Source organism: Macaca fascicularis, chromosome 18 (assembly GCF_037993035.2).
Source record: "Macaca fascicularis isolate 582-1 chromosome 18, T2T-MFA8v1.1".
Lineage (NCBI taxonomy): Eukaryota > Metazoa > Chordata > Mammalia > Primates > Cercopithecidae > Macaca > Macaca fascicularis.
The window spans coordinates 78,862,169-78,885,015 of NC_088392.1; the positions used below are offsets into that span (position 1 = coordinate 78,862,169).

Sequence of the window (22,847 nt, forward strand, 5' to 3'; positions counted from 1 at the left end):
CCTTTAATATGCAAATGTGGGTCACCGTTATGTTTTGAACACATGGTGTTATCTGGAGGTGGCCACGAGACACTTGCTACACCTGATGACAAGGAAGAGATGACGGGAATTGCCATGTTGAATGAACCCAGTTTCTAATGGCTTACATTTGCATATCAAAGCTTGTGGGACTGGCCCTTCAAGCTGCCTTTTCTGTTAGAACAGAAATGGTTCAGGGGTTATTTCTTATAACAGGAAAATTTCCACTGAGAACTTTTACCCTTACCACGTGCCTAAAAAGTATTTCTTAATAACTGCTATGTCACTATCATGGGTTTTTTTTCCCCCATTCTTTCTTTGTTGATGCCAAAATAAAATTAAGTTAAATATTGTATCCTCTCATAGATCACGAATGCAATGAGGGCAGGCATTGTCTCTTGCTCGACAATTGGGTCCTAGGTGTGTAGGCTTAATGTCTTGTGCAGAGTGGGCATTCAGTAAATAATAATTCAATAATGAATGAATAAATAAGGGAGAATGTGGACGAGGCTATAGGCTTTTGGTGTAGATCCTTTAGAAAACTTTCTGGGCACTTTCAATGGTTTTAGAGGGTGATGGCATTGGGTGGTTAATAAATCTAAATTCACTTGAAAACATGCTTTCCACTGGTAACAGTCCTTTTACATTTAATCAGTCATCCCAAAGTTGTGGCGAATTGGAAGTCATGGCCACAGTATTTTACACTCCTCTATTTTCCTACCTCTTGAATCTGAACTTGCCTTATGACTTGTTTTCATCAATCAATTGTGGCAGAAGTAATGTGCAGTGGGCATCCAGGCCTTACGAAACCTGAAGCTTCCACGTTCACTCTCTTGAAATTCTGATGCCTTCCTATAAGGAAGCTCAGGCTAGACAACCAAATGAAGAGGGGACTTGTGTGTGGGTACTAAATTAGAAAGCGAGGATAGACAGAGAAAAAGCCCAAAGCCAGTTCCCCCGTTGTCACGAGAGAAAAGGCAAAATACTGATTGGCAATAGATTGTGTGGTGAGGCCAAAGGCAAGAGCTCTTCAAATTGTTATTTTCTATTCGACGAGAAGTGAGAGTTGGCAGGCAAGCAGAGATTGTGTAGGAGTTTTGAGAAGGAAGGTGTGAACAGCCCTCCAAAGAGTGGGTGAGTGATTTGACCACGGAAATGTGGGAGCGTTGCTCAGCAGCACCAAAGGTCGGCTTGATGTTTATGATCATTAAAATGAGTCATGTTAGCATGCTCGTTTGTTTTTTCCAGTCAAATTCACTTGCTCAAGAGGAGTTCCAGAGTAGGTTGAGAGTTGGGGTTTTTCCTGGCTGGGAGAAAGGAGGGAGAGGGAGCCAAGGCCGTTGAGAGTACATGCACTAAAATGATGGGACCTGAATTTATGCTGGGAAAAGAGGGAAGTGTAAGAGCAGAGGGATAGGGAAAGGTGAGGAATCTGATGCAGGTAAGTAATTACTGGCACTAAGAGATATGAGCTGGAATGGAAAGGGAATGTAAAGTGAGCTGCTTGAAACTGACACTACGGAGGGCACACAGTTATGAGTAAAGTCAATGGTGTGATACCAGGAATGTGTGGCTGCGCTGGTGTGGGAAAGATCACAGGAGGTTGGAAGCTGAGAGGCTGTATAGGCATTGCAGGAATCATCCATGTGGATATTGAAATCACCATGAATTATGAATGGAGCCAACTGTATTACTGGTTACTATTTTTACCAGACCACTGTACGCGACTTTAGATCCCTCAACTTCCCGTTTAGAGCACTTATCGCGGCTTGAAATATTAGAGCGATTATTTGCGCCGGGCACGGATTATTAGACAGTAATCAGGGCTTACAAGTCTGTTTCGTTTCTTGACTGACATACGATTAATACCCAAAAGGCAGGATGGATAGATAGATGAATACTATTCTATCTGTGATACAGAGAAACTTCAGATGTAATAAATTATAAGGCCAAATAACCCTACAAACAGGATCCACAGTTTCACATCAATGAAAAAGCAAGACTTCAAGAGGGCAGGAGATTTTGTCTGCCGATTTTCCCGCGTCTAGCACAGTGCCTGACACATATTAAGTGCTCTGCAAATACTGAATGAAAGAACACGCCCCATCAGTATCTCACCGCGCCTGCGCTAGATGCCCTGGGTGCGGCCAGCCTTGACGCGCTGCGCCTGCGCGATGTCTCTTTGCGGGGCGCCCCGGTCGGTTCCCAGCCCCGCTTCGCCGCAGAGGCTTGGGCCGTCCGGCCCTCCGTAGTCGCTCGACTGTCGCGCTGCACCAGCCTCCCCCTCCGCGTTCCCACGCCTATTTGGGCGGATTCTTGGCGCCCGAGGAAGAGGTAGGCGCACCGTGTCTCCACGTCAGAGACCGGACTGTGGAGATGGCGGCCCAGAAGATAAACGAGGGGCTGGAACACCTCGCCAAAGCAGAGAAATAGTGAGTGAGAACCTTCCATGGGCCTGCGTGTGGACGCCGGGTCCGTCTCTCACTGGCGCGGCCTTAGCACCCGGCGGGGCGGGAGGGAGGGGTCAGGGATAAGGGGACCCGGCGCGCTGGTACCTGCGGGGCTGCAGGGGCTCGGTGTCCCCTGGGTCGCACTCCCGGGGTCGAGCTCCCGGGATCGGGCTGGAGTCAGGTCCGCTGCGCCTCGGGCAGCGCCGTGGGTCCGCCCCGCCGGAAGTCCGCTCCCCGTGGCTGGTGTGGGCGGGGACCCGGCGCGGTGCTGCCGGGCTGGTAGGTAAAGGGGGGCTTCTCTACTTGGGCGCGGTGCTTCTGAAGACTCCTTGTGATCGGGGCTGTCCGGGCGTCGGAGGCTCGTTAGCAACATCCCTGGCCTCCACCTGCTGGGTGCCGGTCGCACCTCCTCCCCGTTTGTGGCAACCCAAAATGTCCTCTGGGGTACAACATCGCCCTGTCGAGAACCACTGCCCTTGAAAAGCTCCTTGTGTGGAGGGGACCATAGGTTTACCCCAAAAACTCCTCGGTGAACCTTTGTCATCTGGCAGTTTACTTTTCCTGTGGGCAGGGACTGTGCTGCTTTCGTCCTTCGATGTGTATGTCCTTCCACCTCTGGTACAGTACGTAGTAGGCACCCAGCAAATGTTTGTGGGACTGAACTGATTCTCCTTAATTTATCCTTTGGGCAGCCTCTTCCCCCCCGCCCCGTTTCATTACTCCAGCGCATTTTTATCTGTCAGTTACAGTTAATAGAAAGCCAGCATCGTGCTCTGTGGTGGGGGCTTCACATACATCATTTCATAAGCTGAGATCTTCACAATAACTTTCCAAATAGAGATAATAATTTTTCGTAGGAGGAAATGAGACTTGGGGAAGCCTCATAACGACTTATGCCAAACCGCACAGGTGAAAGATGGCAGAGCCAATTTTCAAACATTGGAAAAACTCAGGCTATCACATGACTTGAGGCAGTCAGTGTGTAAGGTACTGGGGCTCGGGTTCCCACAACAATCTGACTTTCTAGTGGGAGCAAACGCAAAATTTGTAGTAAGAGTAGTGTGTAGAATAGGGACCACAAAAAAAGCTGTATTAACTGTGCATAGGTAACGCAGAGGGAGAAGTTTATTCTTCATGAGAAAATTTGAGGAAGAGATGATTTGTGAGCAGGGCCTGAAAAATACAGAATGTTTTAGACAGAGGGGAAATCTTGTGAAAGAGATTCTGTGCGCAAACTGTAGTATGTATTATACACGGGCCTGAAAATGTGCTCTGGGAACAGTGAATGTAGTGTAGTCACAGTGCCAGAGGACGAGCTGGAGTGAAGAAGAGTTGGGGCCAGACTGTGAAGGGACGGCTTCTCAGATGGCTGTTGTAGGCATCTAACCAGAGAACCCGGTTAGATTTGCTTTTGGTGGAAGAAATGTGGCAGCAGGCTGGGCGCGGTGGCTCACGCCTGTAGTCCCAGCGCTTTGGGAGGCTGAGGTGGGCGGATCACTTGAGGTCAGGAGTTTAAGACCAGCCTGGCCAACATGGTGAAACCCTGTCTCTACTAAAAATACAAAAATTAGCCAGGTGTGGTGGCGCACACCTGTAATCCCAATTGCTCAGGAAGCTGAGGCAGGAGAATCGCTTGAGCCCCAGAGGCAGAGGTTGCTGTGAGCAGAGATGGTGCCACTGCACTCCAGCCTGGGAGACAGAACAAGACTCTGTCTCAAAAATAAAAAATAAAAAGGAAAAGAAAAACGTGGCAGCAGTGTGGAGAATGAACTTTGACATATTCAGTAAACAAACATTTACAAATTGTCTCTGTGTACTTGTGCCAGCCACTGAGGATACTGGAGTAACCAAAAGTGGCCCCTTCTTCAAGAGCTTAGAATTCACAGACGGGCAGACAAGTGAACAGAGGACTAAAAAGAAGATATTCAGTGCTAGAAGTATTCAGTGTAGTATGGTGGAGATATGAAGCAAGGAAAAGGTAATATGCTCCGGGTGTGGGGGATGGAAGAGGAGGAAAGGTGACTGTCCCATGAAGGTAGTGCCAGACATGTTAGTGGGTTGTTGACTTCAGGGGAGAGGTGGTGATGGCCTGGATTCAAGTACAATACAGGGGTGGGATTGGGTGACATTTGTCAATATGTAGTTGACATGCTTTAATGACCTGCCTACATATAGAGATGAGGGTTAACTCCTAGGTTTCTAACTTGGGAGTGGGAGAGGCCTTCAGCCAAGATAGGGGATAGGGGTTAATGGATGTGCTTGGTGAGTAGGTCTGGGGCAGGGAGGTGTGGGGGTTCAGGCTTGAAGTGTTAGTTTGAAATGCTGCTAGACAGTTACTCGGTTGGTGGTAGGAAAAATGGGCCAGGAGCTTAGGACATATTTGATTTTTCTCCATTTTCTAATAATGATATAGTTCAGTGTTGCTGAGTCATTTTGTAAATTGATCCCCCCCACCCCCACAGATGGTAATTTTGCTGTTTTCTTTTTTTCTGTGGAAATTGGTCAATTTCCTTATTGATTCTTTGGAGAAAAAGAGTCAAAAGGACTAACAGGTATAGCTGCTAAACCTAAATTAGCTATACATCTTTCTTCCTTATTAGTGGTATTCATGTGACTTGGGATGGTTTGCCCAGTTTCAAACTCTCTGGGTCTTTCCGTGTATAGCTCCTTCAGCGACTGAATGATTGTATCTTGGTTTTAGTGGGATTAAAAAAATTATGTTAATATACAGAATGTAATGTTTGTTTTGGGATAGAAACAGAGGGTTATCATTTTGCATATTGCATATTTCCTCAATTTTGTGGATTACAGTAGACACACCACAATTTAAGGATATTATTTTTCTGAGCAGTGAAATTCTTGGTAAGCTTGAAAAATTGCTTATGTTAATTTGAATTTTGTAACACTATATACACAAACAAGTTTTAGATGCTAAGTGTGTTAAATAAATTTAATTGGCAAAAAATGTTACTGTAGCTGGCTGGGCGCAGGGGCTCATGCCGGTAATTCTAGCTCTTTGGGAGGACGGGGTGGGCGGATCACTTGAGGCCAGGAGTTCAAGACCACCTGGCCAACATGGCGAAACCTCTTCTCTGCTAAAAATACAAAAATTAGCTGAGTGTGGTGGTGCAAGCCTGTAATCCCAGCTGCTCAGGAGGCTGAGGCATTAGAGTCACTTGAACCTGAGAGGCGGAAGTTGCAGTGAGCCGAGATACCACCACTGCACTCCAGCCTGGGCGACAGAGCGAGACCCTATCTCAAGAAAAAAAAAAAAAGCTACGACTTTTTGGTAGTTCACATGGCTGCCACACAATGAAGCCTGTACTTCTGAGGGCTCCTACAGATTCCCCATCTTCCTCTTAAGATACTGGCCTGATTCATTTGAAGCAAGCCGTGTTCTGTGCAAGCAGGCCTTCACTAATTGAATGAAATTTAGAATTTAAGATGGCTTGGGCAATTTTTATGCGCACCCAAATTTGACAGTTACTGAATTAGTTTAAGTCTGAAATTATTTTAAAATAAGAAAAAAATAAAATATTGAGGAAAAGGCAAGTAAGATAAGAATTCAAAATTGATGGTTCTTTGATTTGGCATCTGAGAAGCCAGTAGGGATCCTGGAAGGCAGTTTCTCTTGGCTTTTGTAATATCCTTCCCTTTCTGATTATCATTCTTGTTTATGGGTGGCGAGTTTTTGCTTTTTTAATTTTTTAATTTTTAATTTTTTGCCTACTTCCTCTGTTATTCCACTGAATGATTATATTCCTTAGTCTTTGTGTTCTCTCTCTGCAGTCTTGCTAGGAGATCTGGTCTCATCTATGCTCTTGACATGCTTATGATGCCTCCATTTATGTCTCTAGCCTCTCGTCTGTGCATCAGTTTCATGAGTCCCTCTGCTGTCAACACTGTGCTTCAGAGGTTCTGAAGCTTTAATGCACCTTTGGGTTCGTTAAACCTCAGAGGTGCTGTAGGCTTGGGATGGGGTCAACAATTTATGTTTTTAGTAAGTTCCCAGGCAGTGCTGATGGTGCTGGTCTGGGGACCATGAATTGAGAACCTGTAGGAGGAAACCACATACCTGTGACAGTGCGAGGGAAAGAGGTGAGGTCGTGTTTGTTAGGCATAAGTTTGGGTGGAGGCAGGTGACGCGGAAAGTTTATGCCTGGTGGCTCCTCCTTTATTTTCTTTTTTCTTTTTTTTTTTAAGACCTAGAAGGTCATTACAAGCAGAGATCTGACTTATAAATGTGGTTGGTAACTTCTGTTAACTGTGTCTTTCTTTCATTCTAGCCTGAAAACTGGTTTTTTAAAATGGAAGCCAGATTATGACAGTGCCGCTTCTGAATATGGAAAAGCAGGTATTTTTGACTGTAGTCCAGTTGCTCCAGCATGTAATCTTAAAATAGTCCGATAACTTCATTTCACCATAATATGTATATGCTTTCTACAAGGCTTTAATAGTTAAAAAACAAAAGGTTTTTTCCACTTGTTATTTTCAGATGTGTTGAGAGCTGAGTCAGAGTTCCCGGTACCTGCTGTCTATGACAGCAGCAATGGGGCGGGGTTGGTGATACACGGCAGTGGGTTTTTAGTGTTGCTTATGTATTCTTCAACTCCAGTTGTTTGAATACTGTATCCATGAGTTTTGCCGTATTTCTCTATACTTTCTATTGAATAAGGAGTTTGTTAAATTTTTTGTTAACTTAGCCTCATCTTAAGCAGATCTGCAAATCATATGTTTGCTTGGTCCTTATGTCTTTTATGAACGTCACATTGAATGTGTCTGTTGCGTGTTCGTGAAGTGTTAAGCTATATACATATTTTAATCAGTTTATATAAGATATGAACAATGTAAAATATGCAACAGATAAGGGAATTTACTAAAAATTTAGCATTCTGAATTATAGAGTGATAGCTTTCAGCATATCTGTGGTAATTTGGAGTATAAATAAAATATAACAAAATTTTGAGTACCTTGAACACGTTTTCAGTTGTATTTCAGCGATAGCCCTGATCACACGTGTTAGCCCAGCACAGAGAACATCTAGGGCAAGTGCTTTTGGTTAAACAGCAAATGCGTCTTCAGTGCTTTTATTTAAATCGGAGCAAGTTCTCTTTTTTGGCATCAGGCAATTGTTTCTCTCTCATACTTTAAAATTATGGAAAGTTCAAACTCCGTATGAGTTTTATGGACTCATGCAGTGGGGCTTCTGGAGCAGAAGGGAGCAACATTTTGCAAGTGTCCTCTGGGAGGGAAATTTAACACAGATTTGTTTTCTGTCCCTCTGAGATCATGAACTACATTCAAAAATCAATGTTTTAGGTGAGATTTTCCCACTGAAGCATCCTGTGTTCATTTTCTTTAAGGGCTTATGGAAAATCTATTTAATCAGAATAAATTTTTTAAAAAGCAACATACGGAAAAGCAGGGAAGGGAACAGTTTCAGTATTTATTTTTCACATTTTATTAAAGAGAATTGTAAGAGTGTTTTTAACAAATAACACTTTTCTTAAAGCATTATGCTTTTTGCTTCTTTATAAGCAACCCTTGATAAGTTTTCCAAAATGTATACGATCATATTTTATAAGCACTCCTGTTTTGCTTTGATGATTACACTTTTAAAACAGCTTGCAATATACTTTAGCTGTTTGAACAGTGAGATATCTTTTTCATAGACGGTAAACGGTATAAAAGGTTTAAAGAAAAAAATAAATGCATTGTTAGACATTTAAAGATTGTGCCAAAAAGAAGGTTTATTATTTTAAAAACTGTTTAATGTGTTTATTGGCCCTCGGTTTCTACGTAATTGAATGACCTATACCTAAAATACTGTTTTTATTATTAAAGGTACAACTGGTGAAGTAAGGTGCTGTCTTTTGTGACTAAAAAATCTGCCGGTCACTGAGGAGCATTAGGGAGTGTTGGTGTTAGAAAGATTTCTTGATTTTGAGTGGAAGTAACACTGATTTGTTGCCAGTAGTCGACAATTAAAAAAGAAAAACTTTTAAAAATACTCCTAAGTTACCGATAATTGGAAAAGTTGTAAGGAAATTGCTTTAGAAAAAAGTAGTATTTTATAGTTTAGGAAACTTCTTAAGTATTTGAAATAAGTATGTTTGTAATACTTCATATAAAATGCAGATTTCAGTGATGATTTGAGGTTTTTAATGATGGAAATGAGAGGGTTTTTTTTTCTATTTCAGCTGTTGCTTTTAAAAATGCCAAACAGTTTGAGCAAGCAAAAGACGCCTGCCTGAGGGAAGCTATTGCCCATGAAAATAATAGGGCGTATCTTTTTCAACTGTTAAAAAGAAGTTAAACAATTAGATGATTTTGGCAAACTGTTTTCTCTTGCTGTAAATTTGCTTTACTAACTGTGAAGTAAAATGTTTTTAAGTTAGAAAATTATTAGAAAAATTCTGTATTTTTAAACTCTGAAGGAGTGTTTATAGTGAAGTTTGATCATAAGGTCCACACTGGTTCGCAGAGCTACATTTGAGAACTTATTTTCTATTGTTTGTGGTTTTACTTGATGATGGTTTTACTTGGGATGAAGTAAGGGAAATCTATAGACATGTGCTGAAGAATGAAGAAGTAGCACAGGTATTGAAAACGCATGAACTACTGTATCAGTTTTTTTTTTTTTAAATACAGTTTTCCTTGGGTATTTGAAATAAAAATTATAAGTAGTTTAAAACAGTACATTTTCCTGAGGTATTTGAAAACTTACCGATAAAAAATGTTTCTCTTACTTGCAAATTGTAGTCATAATAACTTTGCACTTCAGTAAAATTTCAGATTATTGCATAATAGAAATAGTTTAAAACCTGTGCAGTGTTTTGGGGAATTACGTAGTTTTAAACGATATCGACAGGCATTGAATTATTTCTTTTTTACCTGTTTGTAGGATTTGTCTTTTGGAACCAACTGGGTCAGTGATTTAGTTAACCATCTTTAAATACTAGATCTGTAGAAAGTATTCGTTTTTTTTTTTCTTTTTTCCTTAACTTTGACTTCGTTGCTTCCATTCAGTCTTTTCCATGCTGCCAAGTAAGTATTCTTCATGTGTTCATGTAATTGCAAATTATGTTTTAAATGTGGCTGTTTTTCTGTAGGTTGGTAATTTTTTCCCAAATTATACATTTTGTATTGATTTAAATAATCATTTCTCTTTGTTTCAGTTTTTACCTCAACATTAAAAACTAAGTCACTCCTAACTCTAAGATATAAAGAGTTTAAATTAAATTTGCCATAATATATTATTAGGAGCATTTTGTTCAGTAGCCTATGGGAAAAAAAAATAAGTTAGAATCTCTGTTTTTCTCTGTTTGATAGTTAATAGTGCCTGTGGAAATGAGGCAGGAAGCTTTCTCCTGCCTTGTGGAGAGTAGTTATTTGTTGGCCAAGGCGGGCAGATCACTTGAGGTCAGGAGTTCAAGACCAGCCTGGCCAACTTGGTGAAACCTTGTCTCTACTAAAAATACAAAAAATTGGCTGGATATGGTGGCACGTGCCTGTAATCTCAGCTACTGGGGAGGCTGAGGCAGGAGACTTCCTTGAAACTGGGAGACGGAGGTTGCAGTGAGGTGGGATCGTGCCTCTGCATTCCAGCCTGGGAGATACAGCAAGACTCCATTCCCCCCCCGCCCAAAAAAAAAAACAAAAAAACTTAGATTTAGGTTTGTCAGATGGAAATTAATTTAACCTTACTGAGCCTTACTTAATTTTGCATCTGCAAAATAAAATCTCTTTAACTCAAACGTCTGATGTTCTAAGCCATTATTCCCCATGAAAAAAGAATAAAAAATTATATTGTGTGGTAATACAAACCTGAAGTGATATGTTGTGCATGAGCCCTTTTTAATTGAAGTCACTTTCCTTATCAGTAGTTCCTCACTAGAAAGTTTCTTATACCCCTCATTTCATTAAGATCTCATCAGAGAAATTATATTCTCTTTGCAGAGCTTATGAGCAAGCTGGAATGATGTTGAAGGTCAGTAATGTTATGTCACAGTTGTTTTGTAGGTAAAACGGATTAACTACAAAGTGTTAAACAAGAATTTATGTTGGAGTTGAAAAGCTTCCTTACCGTAAGGCAAGAGGTGCTAAGTGTAAGGTTTATGTCCATTGTAACATTAACTGGACCCATAGAATACATTCTGTACATCTTAAGGAGTGTTAAAAGTGAAATATAAGAGAGAATGTATCGTAGGGAACTGGGAACAGTAGCGTGTTAAGCTCTATAACCAGGATAGATGTGTATTGCTATAAAAAGAGCTTTATGGGAAGTTTCTCTACTTTTGAGAAGGACATCTGAATGTAGTAAAATTTTATAAATATTTAAAAAATTACCATACATGGATTATAGAAGACATTTTTACTTGTGTGAATAACAGTTGGCAGCAGAGACAACCACAGATTTAAGCTTTTGCTACTTTAATTCATTCTGCATGGAATATTCCGACCAATGTGCCTGTGCCGCTATTTGTACTTCTGCTCCTCAAAAGCAGGCTAGGAGTTAATGTCCTGCTGTGGTGAGACAGAACATACTACTTTATGATGCCGACTCTCAAAGTATGCCAGCTGGCAGTTGAAATAAAGTACTTTCTTTTTTTAAAATGTTTCATCTAAAATGGTGAAAGCTACTTTCAAGTATTTATTATAAAGCTTTGTTTTTAAGAATCTTTACCTTAGTAAAGCTTTTGTTTTTAATTTCTCTGACTTTTATAATGTGAACTTATTTTTTTCAGTGAACACATGCTCATTGTAGAACAACAAAAAATACCAAAAGGTTAAAGAATGTTAGTAATAGCTGTTAACATGCTTAATTTAAAAGATTTTATAGTCTTTGACCCAGGAATTTCAATTCTGTGAATCTGTCATTGAGAGAGAGATAGCAAAGATTTATGCATCAGGATGTTTTTTGAAGAAATGGCAATTATCTAAATTTTGAAAAATAGAAAAGTGAGGCTGGGTGTACTGGCTCATACCTGTAATCCCAGCACTTTGGGAGGCCAAGGCGGGCGGATTACCTGAGGTCAGGAGTTCGACACCAGCCTAGCCAACATGGTGAAACTCTGTCTCTTCTAAAAATACATAAATTAGCTGGGTGGTGGCAGGCGCCTGTAATCCCAGCTACTCAGGAGGCTGAGGCAGGAGAATTGCTTAAACTCCAGAGGCGGAGGTTGCAGTGAGCTGAGATCACGCCACTGCACTCCAGCCTGAGCCACAGAGCGAGACTCTGTCTCAAAACAAATAATAATAATAATAATAGAAGAATGTTTAAATTATGATGCTTCCTCATGATAAACTGTTATAAATCCATTGAAATAAAGCTTTTCTGGCCAAACATGCAACTGAATTGGTATTTGGTGATGCAAGTTAGGTTATTAACTGCAGTTCCTTTGCAACTAGAGTTTCTCTTACAGCCAAAGAAGCTGGGGATCTGCTCTGGCCTTCTTCTGTCTCATTTTCCACTGAGAACTAGGAAGCTCCGAGGTGGCTGTTACAGTCTCAGTGTACTTCGTGCATGTTATTAGGATATACTTAAGAAACGCTCAAACACTAATTCTCACAGCCTCAGTTTATATTGCAACAGCTGTACTAAGACTTGAATCTTCATCAGAATTTATTATTCAGGCATCATTTCCATTGCCCAAGTATCTATTTAATTTGAGGGTTGGAAAGGCACTACTTTGAATGAAAGAAATTTAACTTAGTGGACAGGGAAACAGATGAAGGAAAATGCTTTCTGGCATTGTTTTATATGTAAATTAAATGCCTTTGGACAGTCTTGGGAGCATGGGACCCCTGCGCTACATGGTCCGCAATTCTGTGGGCTAAAATTTCTACCAATTTGTCTTACAAACCTTCACATTTATTCACCAGCAAGGGTTGCAGAGTGCCATTTTGTAGACAGATGTGCAGGGAAGCCACAGAAACTTGTTGGATCACCCTTTGGTTCTGTCACTTGATGACTGCTGTGATTTCATATCCTGTTTGCTCCACGGGCACACAACCATTGAAAATAGGCATATTTATGGTGGAGGGTATAACTTTCAAGTAGGCAGCTCATCATTTTTTATGGAGAAGTGTCAATATTGTGGTTGGACCTCTTATTCACAGCCTCACTCGATTTTATGCAAAAGCAGGAAGATGTAGTTGCTAATTTTTAAACAACAAATAGCACTTGGATGCTATTTATACTGCTTTCTAACGTATTTTTTGCTCTACCTACTGGGTAAAACTCATGACGAATAGCTCCTGTGTGTTTTTTTGTTTTGTTTTGTTTTGTTTTTTTAATCCTCCCAAATGCTTTTATGTTGTAGATTCACAGTATATATGTAATTAGTGGATAGGTAAATTTGGGGAGGAAATACAGTTGACCCTTGAGCCACCCAAGGGCTGGGATGCCAACCCCTTGTGCAGCTGAAAATCTCCATACAACTTTTTACTCCCCAAAAACTTTACTGATAGCCTGTTTTTGTCTTTTGAGACAGGGTCTTGGTCTGTCGCCCAGGCTGGTGTGCAGTGGCACAATCGTGGCTCACTGCAGCCTCAACCTCCTGGACTCAAGCGATCCTCCCACCTCAGCCTCCTGAGTAGCTGGGACTATAGGTGCATGCCACCATGCCCTGCTAATTTTTTAATCTTTTTGATAGAGACTGGTTCTCGCTGTGTTGCCCAGGCTGGGCTCAAACTTCTGGGCTCAAGTGATACTTCTGCCTCAGCCTCCCAAAGTGCTGGGATTATAGGCATGAGCCACTACTGCTATTGACTGGAAGTCTTATCAATAATATAAATAGTACATATATTGTGTGTTGTATGGAATATGTTTTAAACTATTCTTACAATAAGCTAGAGAAAATATTAAGAAAATCATAAGGAAGAGAAAATATATTTCATGTTCTTTAAGTGGAAGTAGAGTACCATAGGGCTCTTCATCCTCATCATTCTCTTCACGTTTGAGTGGGCTGAGGAGGAGGAAGAGGAGGGGTTGGTTTTGCTGTCTCAGGGGGCAGAGGAGCAAGACAGTCTGCATATAATTGGACCAGCACAGTTTAAATCTCTGCTGTCCAAGGTTCAGTTGTATTCTTTAAAAGCAGAAATGACCCTCAGGACTAACGTGCCTGAGAGAGATTTTGTTAGGTTTCCCTCCCCTGTTCATTCAGATATTTTTCAGCAGATATTATAGACTCAGATTCTTTCATTGACTTTTGGTTTTATAACAAAAAACCCAAAAGGTTTGGTATATTTTTCACTGAGGTTTGGAGATGTATTCGCATTTCATTCTGCTAGAGTGAGTGATAGCAGTCCTTGTTTCATACAGTATCTTTCAGTCTGTTTTATTGTTAGTTTCCATAGCTAAGTAATAAAGTTATGTTTTGGGGTTGGCGAAAATGAGACCAGTTTTGTTAGGGGTATCCTAATGAATTTGTCAACTTAGCAAGGGACTGAATAGGCAGATTTGTAAACTACCCATGAGATGTCAGTGTGGAGCCTACCTTAAGATACAGCAAGTCAACACCAAAGTTGCTTATATAAACTTTATAACTAGCTTTTAAATGGTGTTTTTTAAGTTTATTTTTAAAGTGTTTGATTTGGAGATATTACAGTAGGACTGCATGATCCTGAGATGTATAGATTAACAGTAAGATATAGAATTTATCAGTCATGGAAGAGGGTTGCAAACTCAGATGAACTCAGGGTATAGAGGAATAAGTGAAATGAGTGAGCAGCCAGGACGCGGAGGCATTTGGAAGTGAAGAGCGGGGAGAAGTGCCGGGAGGTGCGTGCTCCTCTGGCGGGACGGTGCTGCCCAGCCCCAGCTTGTTGCCATACAGGGATGCAAGCCTGCCAATGCCGTAGCTTTTGATATTTTTTTGAAGAAAGCCATAAAACAGAATTTTCATGAAAGATCTAATTTAAAAATACCGCATGGATCAAGCAAAACACACTTGGAAGTGAGATAGAGTCGTTGGGCTGCCAGTCTGTGATCTTTGGCAGAGGTCTTGTACGTCGTAGGGACTTGGTAAATAGTTAAAGATAAAGAAATGCTTAGAAAACAGTGAAGAGCAAGGTTTTTGGTTTTTTTCTGTTTTCATAGATTTCCCAAAGGTCTGTGAAGTGGTGATGAACTCTGTGTAGAAATTACCTGGTACCTTTTTGGTTGGGTTTAATGAGGCTTGATTGGGAGAGTAATCATGTGAAGCATTTCATTTTAAATATATTTATTGCTATACAATGTTTTTGAGTCATTTACTTTCAGGAATTAGGGATAAAATAATTGCATTTCATATCCTTTGCCCACTCTTTGATGGGGTTGTTTTTTTCTTGTAAATTTAAGTTCCTTATAGAAAAAGAAGACATGTGGCCAACAAACATGAAAAACAGCTCATCATCACTGATCATTAGAGAATCGCAAATCAAAACCACAATGAGATCTCAACGCCAGTCAGAATGGCAGTGATTAAGAAGTCAGGAAACAATAGATGCTGGCCAGGCTGTGGAGAAATAGGAAAGTTTTTATACTCTTGGTGGGAGTAGAAATTAGTTAAACCATTGTGGAAGACAGTGTGGCGATTCCTTAAGGATCTAGAACCAGAAATACCATTTGACCCAGCAATCCCATTACTGGGCATATACCCAAAGGAACATAAATCATTCTATAAAGACACATGCACACGTATGTTTATTGTAGCACTATTCACAATAGCAAAGACATGGAACCAACCCAAATGCCCATCAGTGATAGACTGGATAAAGAAAATGTGGTACATATGCACTATGGAATACTATGCAGCTGTAAAAAAGAATGAGCTCATGCTCTTTGCAGGGACATGGATGAAGCTAGAAGCCATCATTCTCAGCAAACTAACACAGGAACAGAAAATCAAACCCCGCATGTTCTCGCTTATAAGTGGGAATTGAACCACAAGAACACGTGGACACAGGGAGGGGAGTATTACACTCCGGGGCCTGTCGGGGGGTGGGGATTAAGGGGAGGGAGAGCATCGGGACAAATACCTAATGCATGTGGGGCTTAAATCCTAGCTGATGGGTTGATAGGTACAGCAAACCACCATGGCACATGTATACCTGTGTAACAAACCTGCACGTTCTGCACGTGTGTCCCAGAACTTAAAATTTTAAAAATTGCATTTCAGATTGTTAACTCTGTTTTTCTTTAACGGATGCATTTTCCGACCTGTGCGTATCCTTTGCCCAAAGGAGATGCAGAAACTACCAGAGGCTGTTCAGCTAATTGAGAAAGCCAGCATGATGTATCTAGAAAACGGCACCCCAGACACTGCAGCCATGGCTTTGGAGCGAGCTGGAAAGTGAGTGTGAGATGGACGGGGCTCTGCATAGAAGTCTTGTCTTTATTTTAAAGAAGTCCTTGAAAAATAAGCTTTCCATTTCTCATGTGAGGCACATTTTCTTGTGTAATTCAGGCTTATAGAAAATGTTGATCCAGAGAAGGCTGTACAGTTATATCAACAGACAGCTAATGTGTTTGAAGTAAGTTTGAATCTCATTTTTTTCTTTAATTACTTAGAATGTTCAGATTAATAATATGTAGGAAAATAGAGAAATGCAGTGGCTACTTTTAAAACTTTTCCGTGCTCACAGTTGCGCGCTCTTTCTTTTCTGTTAGAGAGTAGTGAAATGGACTAGCAGCTTTCGTGTTCCCCCCTTGATCCAGTGCCGTTACTTCTTTACAAAATAAATATTGTGGGATAAAAACATTTCAGCATTAAAGCAGCCAATACTTGTTTGTCTTTGATTCCTTCAGAATGAAGAACGCTTACGGCAGGCAGTTGAATTACTAGGAAAAGCCTCCAGACTACTAGTACGAGGACGTAGGTATGTCTTTAAAAACTATTGCTGTGTGTTTATACTTTGAATCCACATTTGGAACTGGAAAGTCATTTGGGGGATAGCTTGTTAATTTTTTGGTATAAGCTGTAGACACACCAGGCCACACAAGAGAACATTAACATTTACTAGACAGTAGGCACACTGAATTAGATATTAAAAGATCTGCTGTTTTTTGAAAGTGTAATGCCCAAATTTATCATGCACTGTGCTTTTTTTGGTTGAACCCTGGCTCAGCAACCTGAGAGGGAACAGTTTTCTTCATGTTATTTGGTTGGGTTATGATACCTCTCTCAAGGAAAAATAAGAATATTAGGATAAATGACAAAGATGCATAAACAGCCATGAAAATTGACAGGTTCTTGACAAATAGTGTCATTAATACAATATTTACAATATTTACCTTGCAACATGTGACCTGAAGCACAAATAGTTGAACCTCAGAAAGCTAAAAACCTCTTGGGATTTCCTTTTGTTTTTTTACTTTATCTCAGTTTACTTTTAGTAAACAGTTTCTTTCATTAATAAAATTCTATCTCAATAATATTTAAGATAAACATCTTTAGGAGGTTGTAGGTCTGCAGATATCTTAATTGAAATTTGCCCAAAGCTTCCCAGTGACAGAAAAGACGCAAGATCCATTTCATGTGTCAAGGAATCAAAATAGAAATGACTGATGAATCTATCCTTTCTGAGACTGAATTAAATTTTTTCTTCATGAAGACTGCAGATGCTGAAATATAATTTAAATCAGTCTAGAGTAACATGAGAATAAATTAATCTAGAATTAACTGTTAATCTCATTTAGATAGACTACTTTGTTTATAGGACCTTCCTTCACTGAGTAGGTTTTTTTGTTTTTTTTGTTTGTTTGTTTGTTTGTTTTTTGTCTAAATGGAATAGAAATTTCATTTTGTTTTTAAATTAGGACTTTAATCATGAAGCAAAGTTTAATTTACATGTCAATCCGGGGTCATTACCTTTATTCATCTTATTACTTGTTGCTTCCCAGAAATCAGTGACTGAAATGCTAACTCTGACAGTTCCCAAGTTAAAAATGATTCAGTTTAGTTTCTGAAGATGTTTGTTACAGCAGCAGAGCTGTTCTTGGTGATAGCGCGATGACTGTGGCAGAATAGCTGAACTGTGAGGTGATACCGAGGTTCTGACTTGTGAGCAGGGGCCTGTCTTAGAAACAGTGTCCTTCATTCTTTCAGGGCAGCCAGGAGGCAAGTTTTAGCGTAGTTTACCTCCTTTCTCATCTGTTCTCACCTCCTAATGCTCCCCAACAAGGCTCCCAGTGCCTTTCTAGAGCGCTAAGCCCCTTACTATGAGACCCCATGGAAGGTGGAGGAAGTGAAGTTGCAGGAAGGGGCAGAAGTTGAGGACAGCCCTGTGTGAGAGTCCACACTGCCTCAGCTCCCCTGAAGTATTTCTGCTTTCCGTATCTTTGCTTTTGTTTCTCAAGGTATAGATTATCTAAAGCTGTGTGGTAGAGGGAGTAGCACAGGCAAGGGGAGAGGCCAGGATCTTTTGGGGGAGGTCAGGTGAGGAAGGTTTTCCAGCTGCCTGTGCATATTCCTTTAGAAAGCTCCGCTAGGGATGGGGGCCACCACCATCCTCAAAACATTACCAATGTTGCCAGTCGGTTTAGACACATCTAAAGAAAGCTATTGTTCTAAAGCAAGTACTGAGTTAGATTCTTCGAAGCCTCAGCAGAGGGGAGAATGCTAGTTGAATGAGCAGCAGAAGTGAGAATGCTGCGTAGATGTGCTCAAAGGGCACATTTATAAATGTAGGGCTTTTATTCATGACTTTGCTTTATTGGGTTTTTTTTTCTTTTTACATTAACATGAGTCCGTAAGATGTCCTAATTTAATACTTTTTATGTTAGTGTAGCAAAGTTAATCTATTTAACATATTAATTTCTTGCTTCTCCTTCAGTTCTGGAGAGTCATAGTTCAGAAGTGATTCAGAGTTTCATTTAGATTACATCTGGGATGGTCTTAAAGGCAGTCCAAGGCCAGTGCCCTTGTTCCTTTTTAGAAAAGGCCTTTCCAGGCTGGGTGCCATGGCTCATGCCTGTAATCACAACGCTTTGGGAGGCCGAGGCAGATGAATCACCTGAGGTCAGAAGTTCAAGAATAGCCTGGCCAACATGGTGAGATTCCTCCTCTACTAAAAAATACAGAAATTGGCTGGGCGTGATGGCACACACCTATAATCCCAGCTACTCAGGAGGCTGGAGAATCGCTTGAACCCAGGAGGCACAGGTTGCAGTGAGACTCCATCTCAAAAAAATATATATATATATAGAAAAGGCCTTTGCAGCAAGTTGATCATGACCTTGTGCCTCTGAGAGAAGGTCTGTACCTTTGAGACAAGGTGTGTGGTCTCAGTGAACCCAAATCCCTCCCAGAAGATTCAGTTAGCAAAGAAAAGAGCTGCTTCTCACCAGTTGTCTGAGACAGTCACTAGATCCTAAACACAGGGAGGGCTGGGTGTGTATATGTTCAGGGGTGGGGTGTGTGCTATTAAGGAGAATCCCTGGGTTTCTGTCTTACGTAACTGTTCTGCCCATGGTGCCATTAATAACAGATAATTAATATAGACACAAACTTCTCGGTGATGATCATAAACTTCGTTGGGAATATGACACATAAACTCAACATTTCTGTAGGTAGGTAGAAATAGGTTTTGGAGTTCAGGGAATAGTTGGGGCCAGAGGAAGAGTCTGAGTTGTGGTGACGAAGGTGTCTGTTGAAAGCTTGGGGGTGAATGAGGTTCTGTGACAGTTTTCTGCCATTTGCACATAACTTCTGTCTGGTTTCAGTTTTGTTTCATTTGGGGAAGATAAAAACAATTTATTCTTTTTTCAGCAAAACCAGATTCTTGTCATTGTGTTAGGAATATTGAGTATTACCTGAGGGGAAAGTTGAAATCATCTGTGTTTCATTATAATAAGTAACTAATACTTTTCAGGATACATTTAAAAATAGATGGCTTTATATGCTAATTTCATGGCCTTTTAGCAAAGTTGATCAACTTTTTCAACTACAAACTCATGTAAGTGCTTGGCTTTTTTGTTAGGTAAGTATATATTAGCACATAGAAATGCTATTATTATGTTAAGGAAATAAACAGTTTATGTATAAAGAATGCACCCTTTATAGTTAAATGTATGAAAAGTTTAAAATACTGAGGTTGCTAATAGAATGATATAATCTGGACACTGTGGGCACAGAATATTCTGATGTAATTTATTTTATAAAACAGGATGTTATAAGCTCAGGGTCACAATTATAAATAATATAGATACATGTAGCTGTAGTCCGCCTTGCATTAATTTTTTATTTCTGCATAGCAAATTGCTACAAACTTAGCAACTTAAAACAATACTCACTAATTAGCTCACAGTTTCACAAGGCCAGAAGTCTGGATACGATGTAGCTCGATCCTAGTGTAGCTAGATCCTGGTGTAGCTCGATCCTAGTGTAGCTAGGTAGCAGAGCTAGGGTCTCACCAGGCTGAAATCAAGGTGTCAGAGCGGGCTGTGATCTCACCGGAGGCTTGGGTCCTTTTCCAAGCTCATTGATTGTTGGCAGAATTGATTTCCTTGCAGCTGTGTGAAAGAGATTCCTGTTTTCCTGTTGCCTATTGGCCAGGAACTGTTCTCAGCTTTGAGTTCGCCTTCAGTTCCTGGCCATGTGCCCCCCTTGGTGGTTCACAGCATGGCAGTTTGCTGCTGATTGGAGGCATCAGGAGCGCGTCACTCTGGTTTCTGGCCTCTAACTTAAGGAAGGGCCCTTTGTGTCCTAATCACAGGATAGCCCATCGTATTCCGAGGGTCACACCTACACTTAAAGGGGGATTATGCAGGAAATGTTTACAAGGGGCAAGAATTGGGAGCACTCTTAGAATTCTGCTGCCAAACCCAGTTTATAAATTGACTTTGTTCCAAAACTTTATCAAGTTGACCTGTGGAAATTCAGAACGCATTTCTTCTCTGAGTGTTATTTTATAAGGCACTAAGTTACCAGGGTGCGTCCCATAAAGATTCAGTTTAACTCATGATGTAAGTAGCCATAATAGCATAAGCCAAGCCACTGTGTGTGTGGTGTGTGTGTCTGTATACACGCAACTATTTTTAAAAAGATAACACATAAGCTGGGTGCAGTGGCTCACACCTGTAATCCCAGCACTTTGGGAGGCCAAGGCGGGTGGATCACCTGAAGTCAGGAGTTCGAGACCAGCCTGGCCAACATGGCAAAACCCCATCTCTATTAAAACTACAAAAATTAGCTGGGCGTGGTGGCAGGCGCCAGTAATCCGAGCTACTTGGGAGGCTAAGGCAGGCGAATCGCTTGAACCCAGGAGGCAGAGGTTGCGGGGAGTCAAGATCACGCCACTGCACTCCAGCCTGGGCAACAGAGTGAGACTCTGTCTCAAAAAAAAAAAAAAAAAAAAATCATATAGCATAACATTTTTGTATTTTTATTTTGGGTTATAATACCACTTACCTCCCTTTGAATCCCGACAGTACAGACTCTTGCCCCTTTTGGCTGTTGGTTGTGTATATTCCCAATGCCCAGACCCCTGGTAGTTGCTGCCATAACCTTGAACTCATATTGGGATGACAGCAATGGCTACAGACCGTGCATTTCACTCAGTCTCAAGTGGTACTACTCGGGGAGTCCTGGCATTTGGAGTATACTACAGCTTTGCAGGGAGGGGAGGATTCAATTAGGGTTTGATGGGATTAGGGCTGGGGGAGTGAAAAAGGGGTAAGGGCCTGGAGGGTTTGGGGAAAAAGTTTTGGTGACCCCTTTCCTTGCTTTCATCTTCATTCTGCCATTAGGCAAAATGGAAGAAAAGGAGAATGTATGAGGGTCAGTGGAAAAGATGAATGTTGAAGATTGAAGATGCAGGAAGGCTTTTGTTTAGGTCTCTGACTTGCCACCCCTCAGTGCTGCCCTTTTAGGCACTTCAGAGCTTGCTAGGGCCACTGGGGCAGCAGCGAGAATGTGATGGAGGGACACAGTTGGGGGAAGGTACTGAGTGCCTTGGGTGTCAGGATGTTCTTTCAGTCGGGCGGAAAGAAATCTTGGGTGATTTAATCGAAGATCGTCTCAAATACGTATCACAAAGAAGTTGTGATACTCATTATTGGACAGTCCTTACCAAGCTTCAAACTCCCCATTTGACCTAACCCATCCTTGAGTTCTTTGCTTTTTCTGTCACCGTGCAGCCTGAAAGTGGGCGGTCAGACATTTGAAAGGCAAGCCAAATGAGCAGAGCGTGTGGAAACCTGGGTCCTGGGGCAGCTGCTAACACTGCCTGTCCTCCGGGTGTCTCTGCAGTCTATGATGTCAAGCACATTTCTCAGGGCACCTCTGCTATCGATCATTTAGACCTGCTTGTTTCACATTTCTGTGTTTCGTTTTAGGTTTGATGAGGCGGCACTCTCTATTCAGAAAGAAAAAAATATTTATAAGGAAATTGAGAATTATCCAACTTGTTATAAGGTATTCTTTGAAAGTGTTTGTTTTTGGTGTTACATTAGATGGTTTTTTATACTGGTATGAATAAGTACCTAAGAAAGGATTCTATGGCTGTTTCTATGTTTTTGTAAAATAATACTTCCTGGGCCTCTATTTTTGACCAAGATAGAGTAAGCCCACTGCAGCTTGTCTCTCTGCTGATTACAACTAAACTACTGGATAAAATACAAAAGCAACCACCCTTGAACTCTGAAAAGTAAATAAAAACAGACTAATGAGAGGAGCAAACACTTGGAGAAACAACTACCATGGGAGTGAGTTTCTCGGGGGTTTTTTCCATTGCGTCTTGCAGCATTGCCCTGCCATGAGAGAAGCCCGCAGTTGTGGAGCTGGGCAGCAAAGGCTGCAACAGTGAAAACTCCAAAAGGAACCCCGCCTCTCTAACCAGCACTGGGAGAAGAGGTCCCATTGTTTTCCTCTCCTTTTTCTTTGCTCCAAGCTTGTGCCCAGGCATGGAGCTGCACTGTGATGATGGCTCAGGTTGATAAAACGCCACAAGGACCCCAGTCTCTTTTGCCAGAGGAACTAGGAAAATGAGCTAGAGAGAAAGGAGAAAATTCCAGAAAGGAGAGAACTGGAAACGGAGTCCCCAGAGTGTGGATGTGGCCCACACAGGTCTTGGGCTTACTCTTCAGCTGTGCTGAGACAGGCACCAGAGCAGCAGTGCAGCGCAGAGGTTGGAGAGCTAAGATCTCCTCACCGTCGAAGTGTCGCACTGCCCTCTGCAGGGCTTATGCATGGAACAGGCCCAAAGCCACATAGCAAAGGATTTGAACTGAGTGTAGAACTTCCATCCACCAAAAACAAGGCACCACATGTAGTCTGAACCTAACTGGGGTGACTGCCTGCTGAAAACATCCGTACTCTCCTGAAAATTAAACAGAGGCCGCGCAGCATCACATTCACAGTACAGTCCGGAATTAACATGCAAGAACCTGGAAAT

At 41.3% G+C, this 22,847-nt stretch overlaps 1 protein-coding gene across 4 annotated transcripts in view; it reads left to right on the plus strand.

Annotated features, from left to right (window-relative positions):
* The first annotated feature begins 2,328 nt into the window (after positions 1-2,328).
* The window catches only part of NAPG (NSF attachment protein gamma), a 37,551-nt gene continuing 17,032 nt past the window's right edge, over positions 2,329-22,847 (plus strand). For 3 of the 4 annotated variants that reach the window (XM_074022938.1, XM_005587190.4, XM_065534245.1), the window contains exons 1-9: positions 2,329-2,450; positions 6,755-6,822; positions 8,669-8,753; positions 9,498-9,515; positions 10,428-10,458; positions 15,696-15,805; positions 15,920-15,986; positions 16,261-16,331; positions 21,790-21,868. In XM_074022938.1, the coding sequence (XP_073879039.1) occupies positions 2,395-2,450; positions 6,755-6,822; positions 8,669-8,753; positions 9,498-9,515; positions 10,428-10,458; positions 15,696-15,805; positions 15,920-15,986; positions 16,261-16,331; positions 21,790-21,868 (585 nt within the window). In that variant the 5' untranslated portion in view covers positions 2,329-2,394. The remainder of the gene's footprint in view (positions 2,451-6,754; positions 6,823-8,668; positions 8,754-9,497; positions 9,516-10,427; positions 10,459-15,695; positions 15,806-15,919; positions 15,987-16,260; positions 16,332-21,789; positions 21,869-22,847) is intronic. The other variant, XM_074022939.1, reaches the window with a different exon arrangement.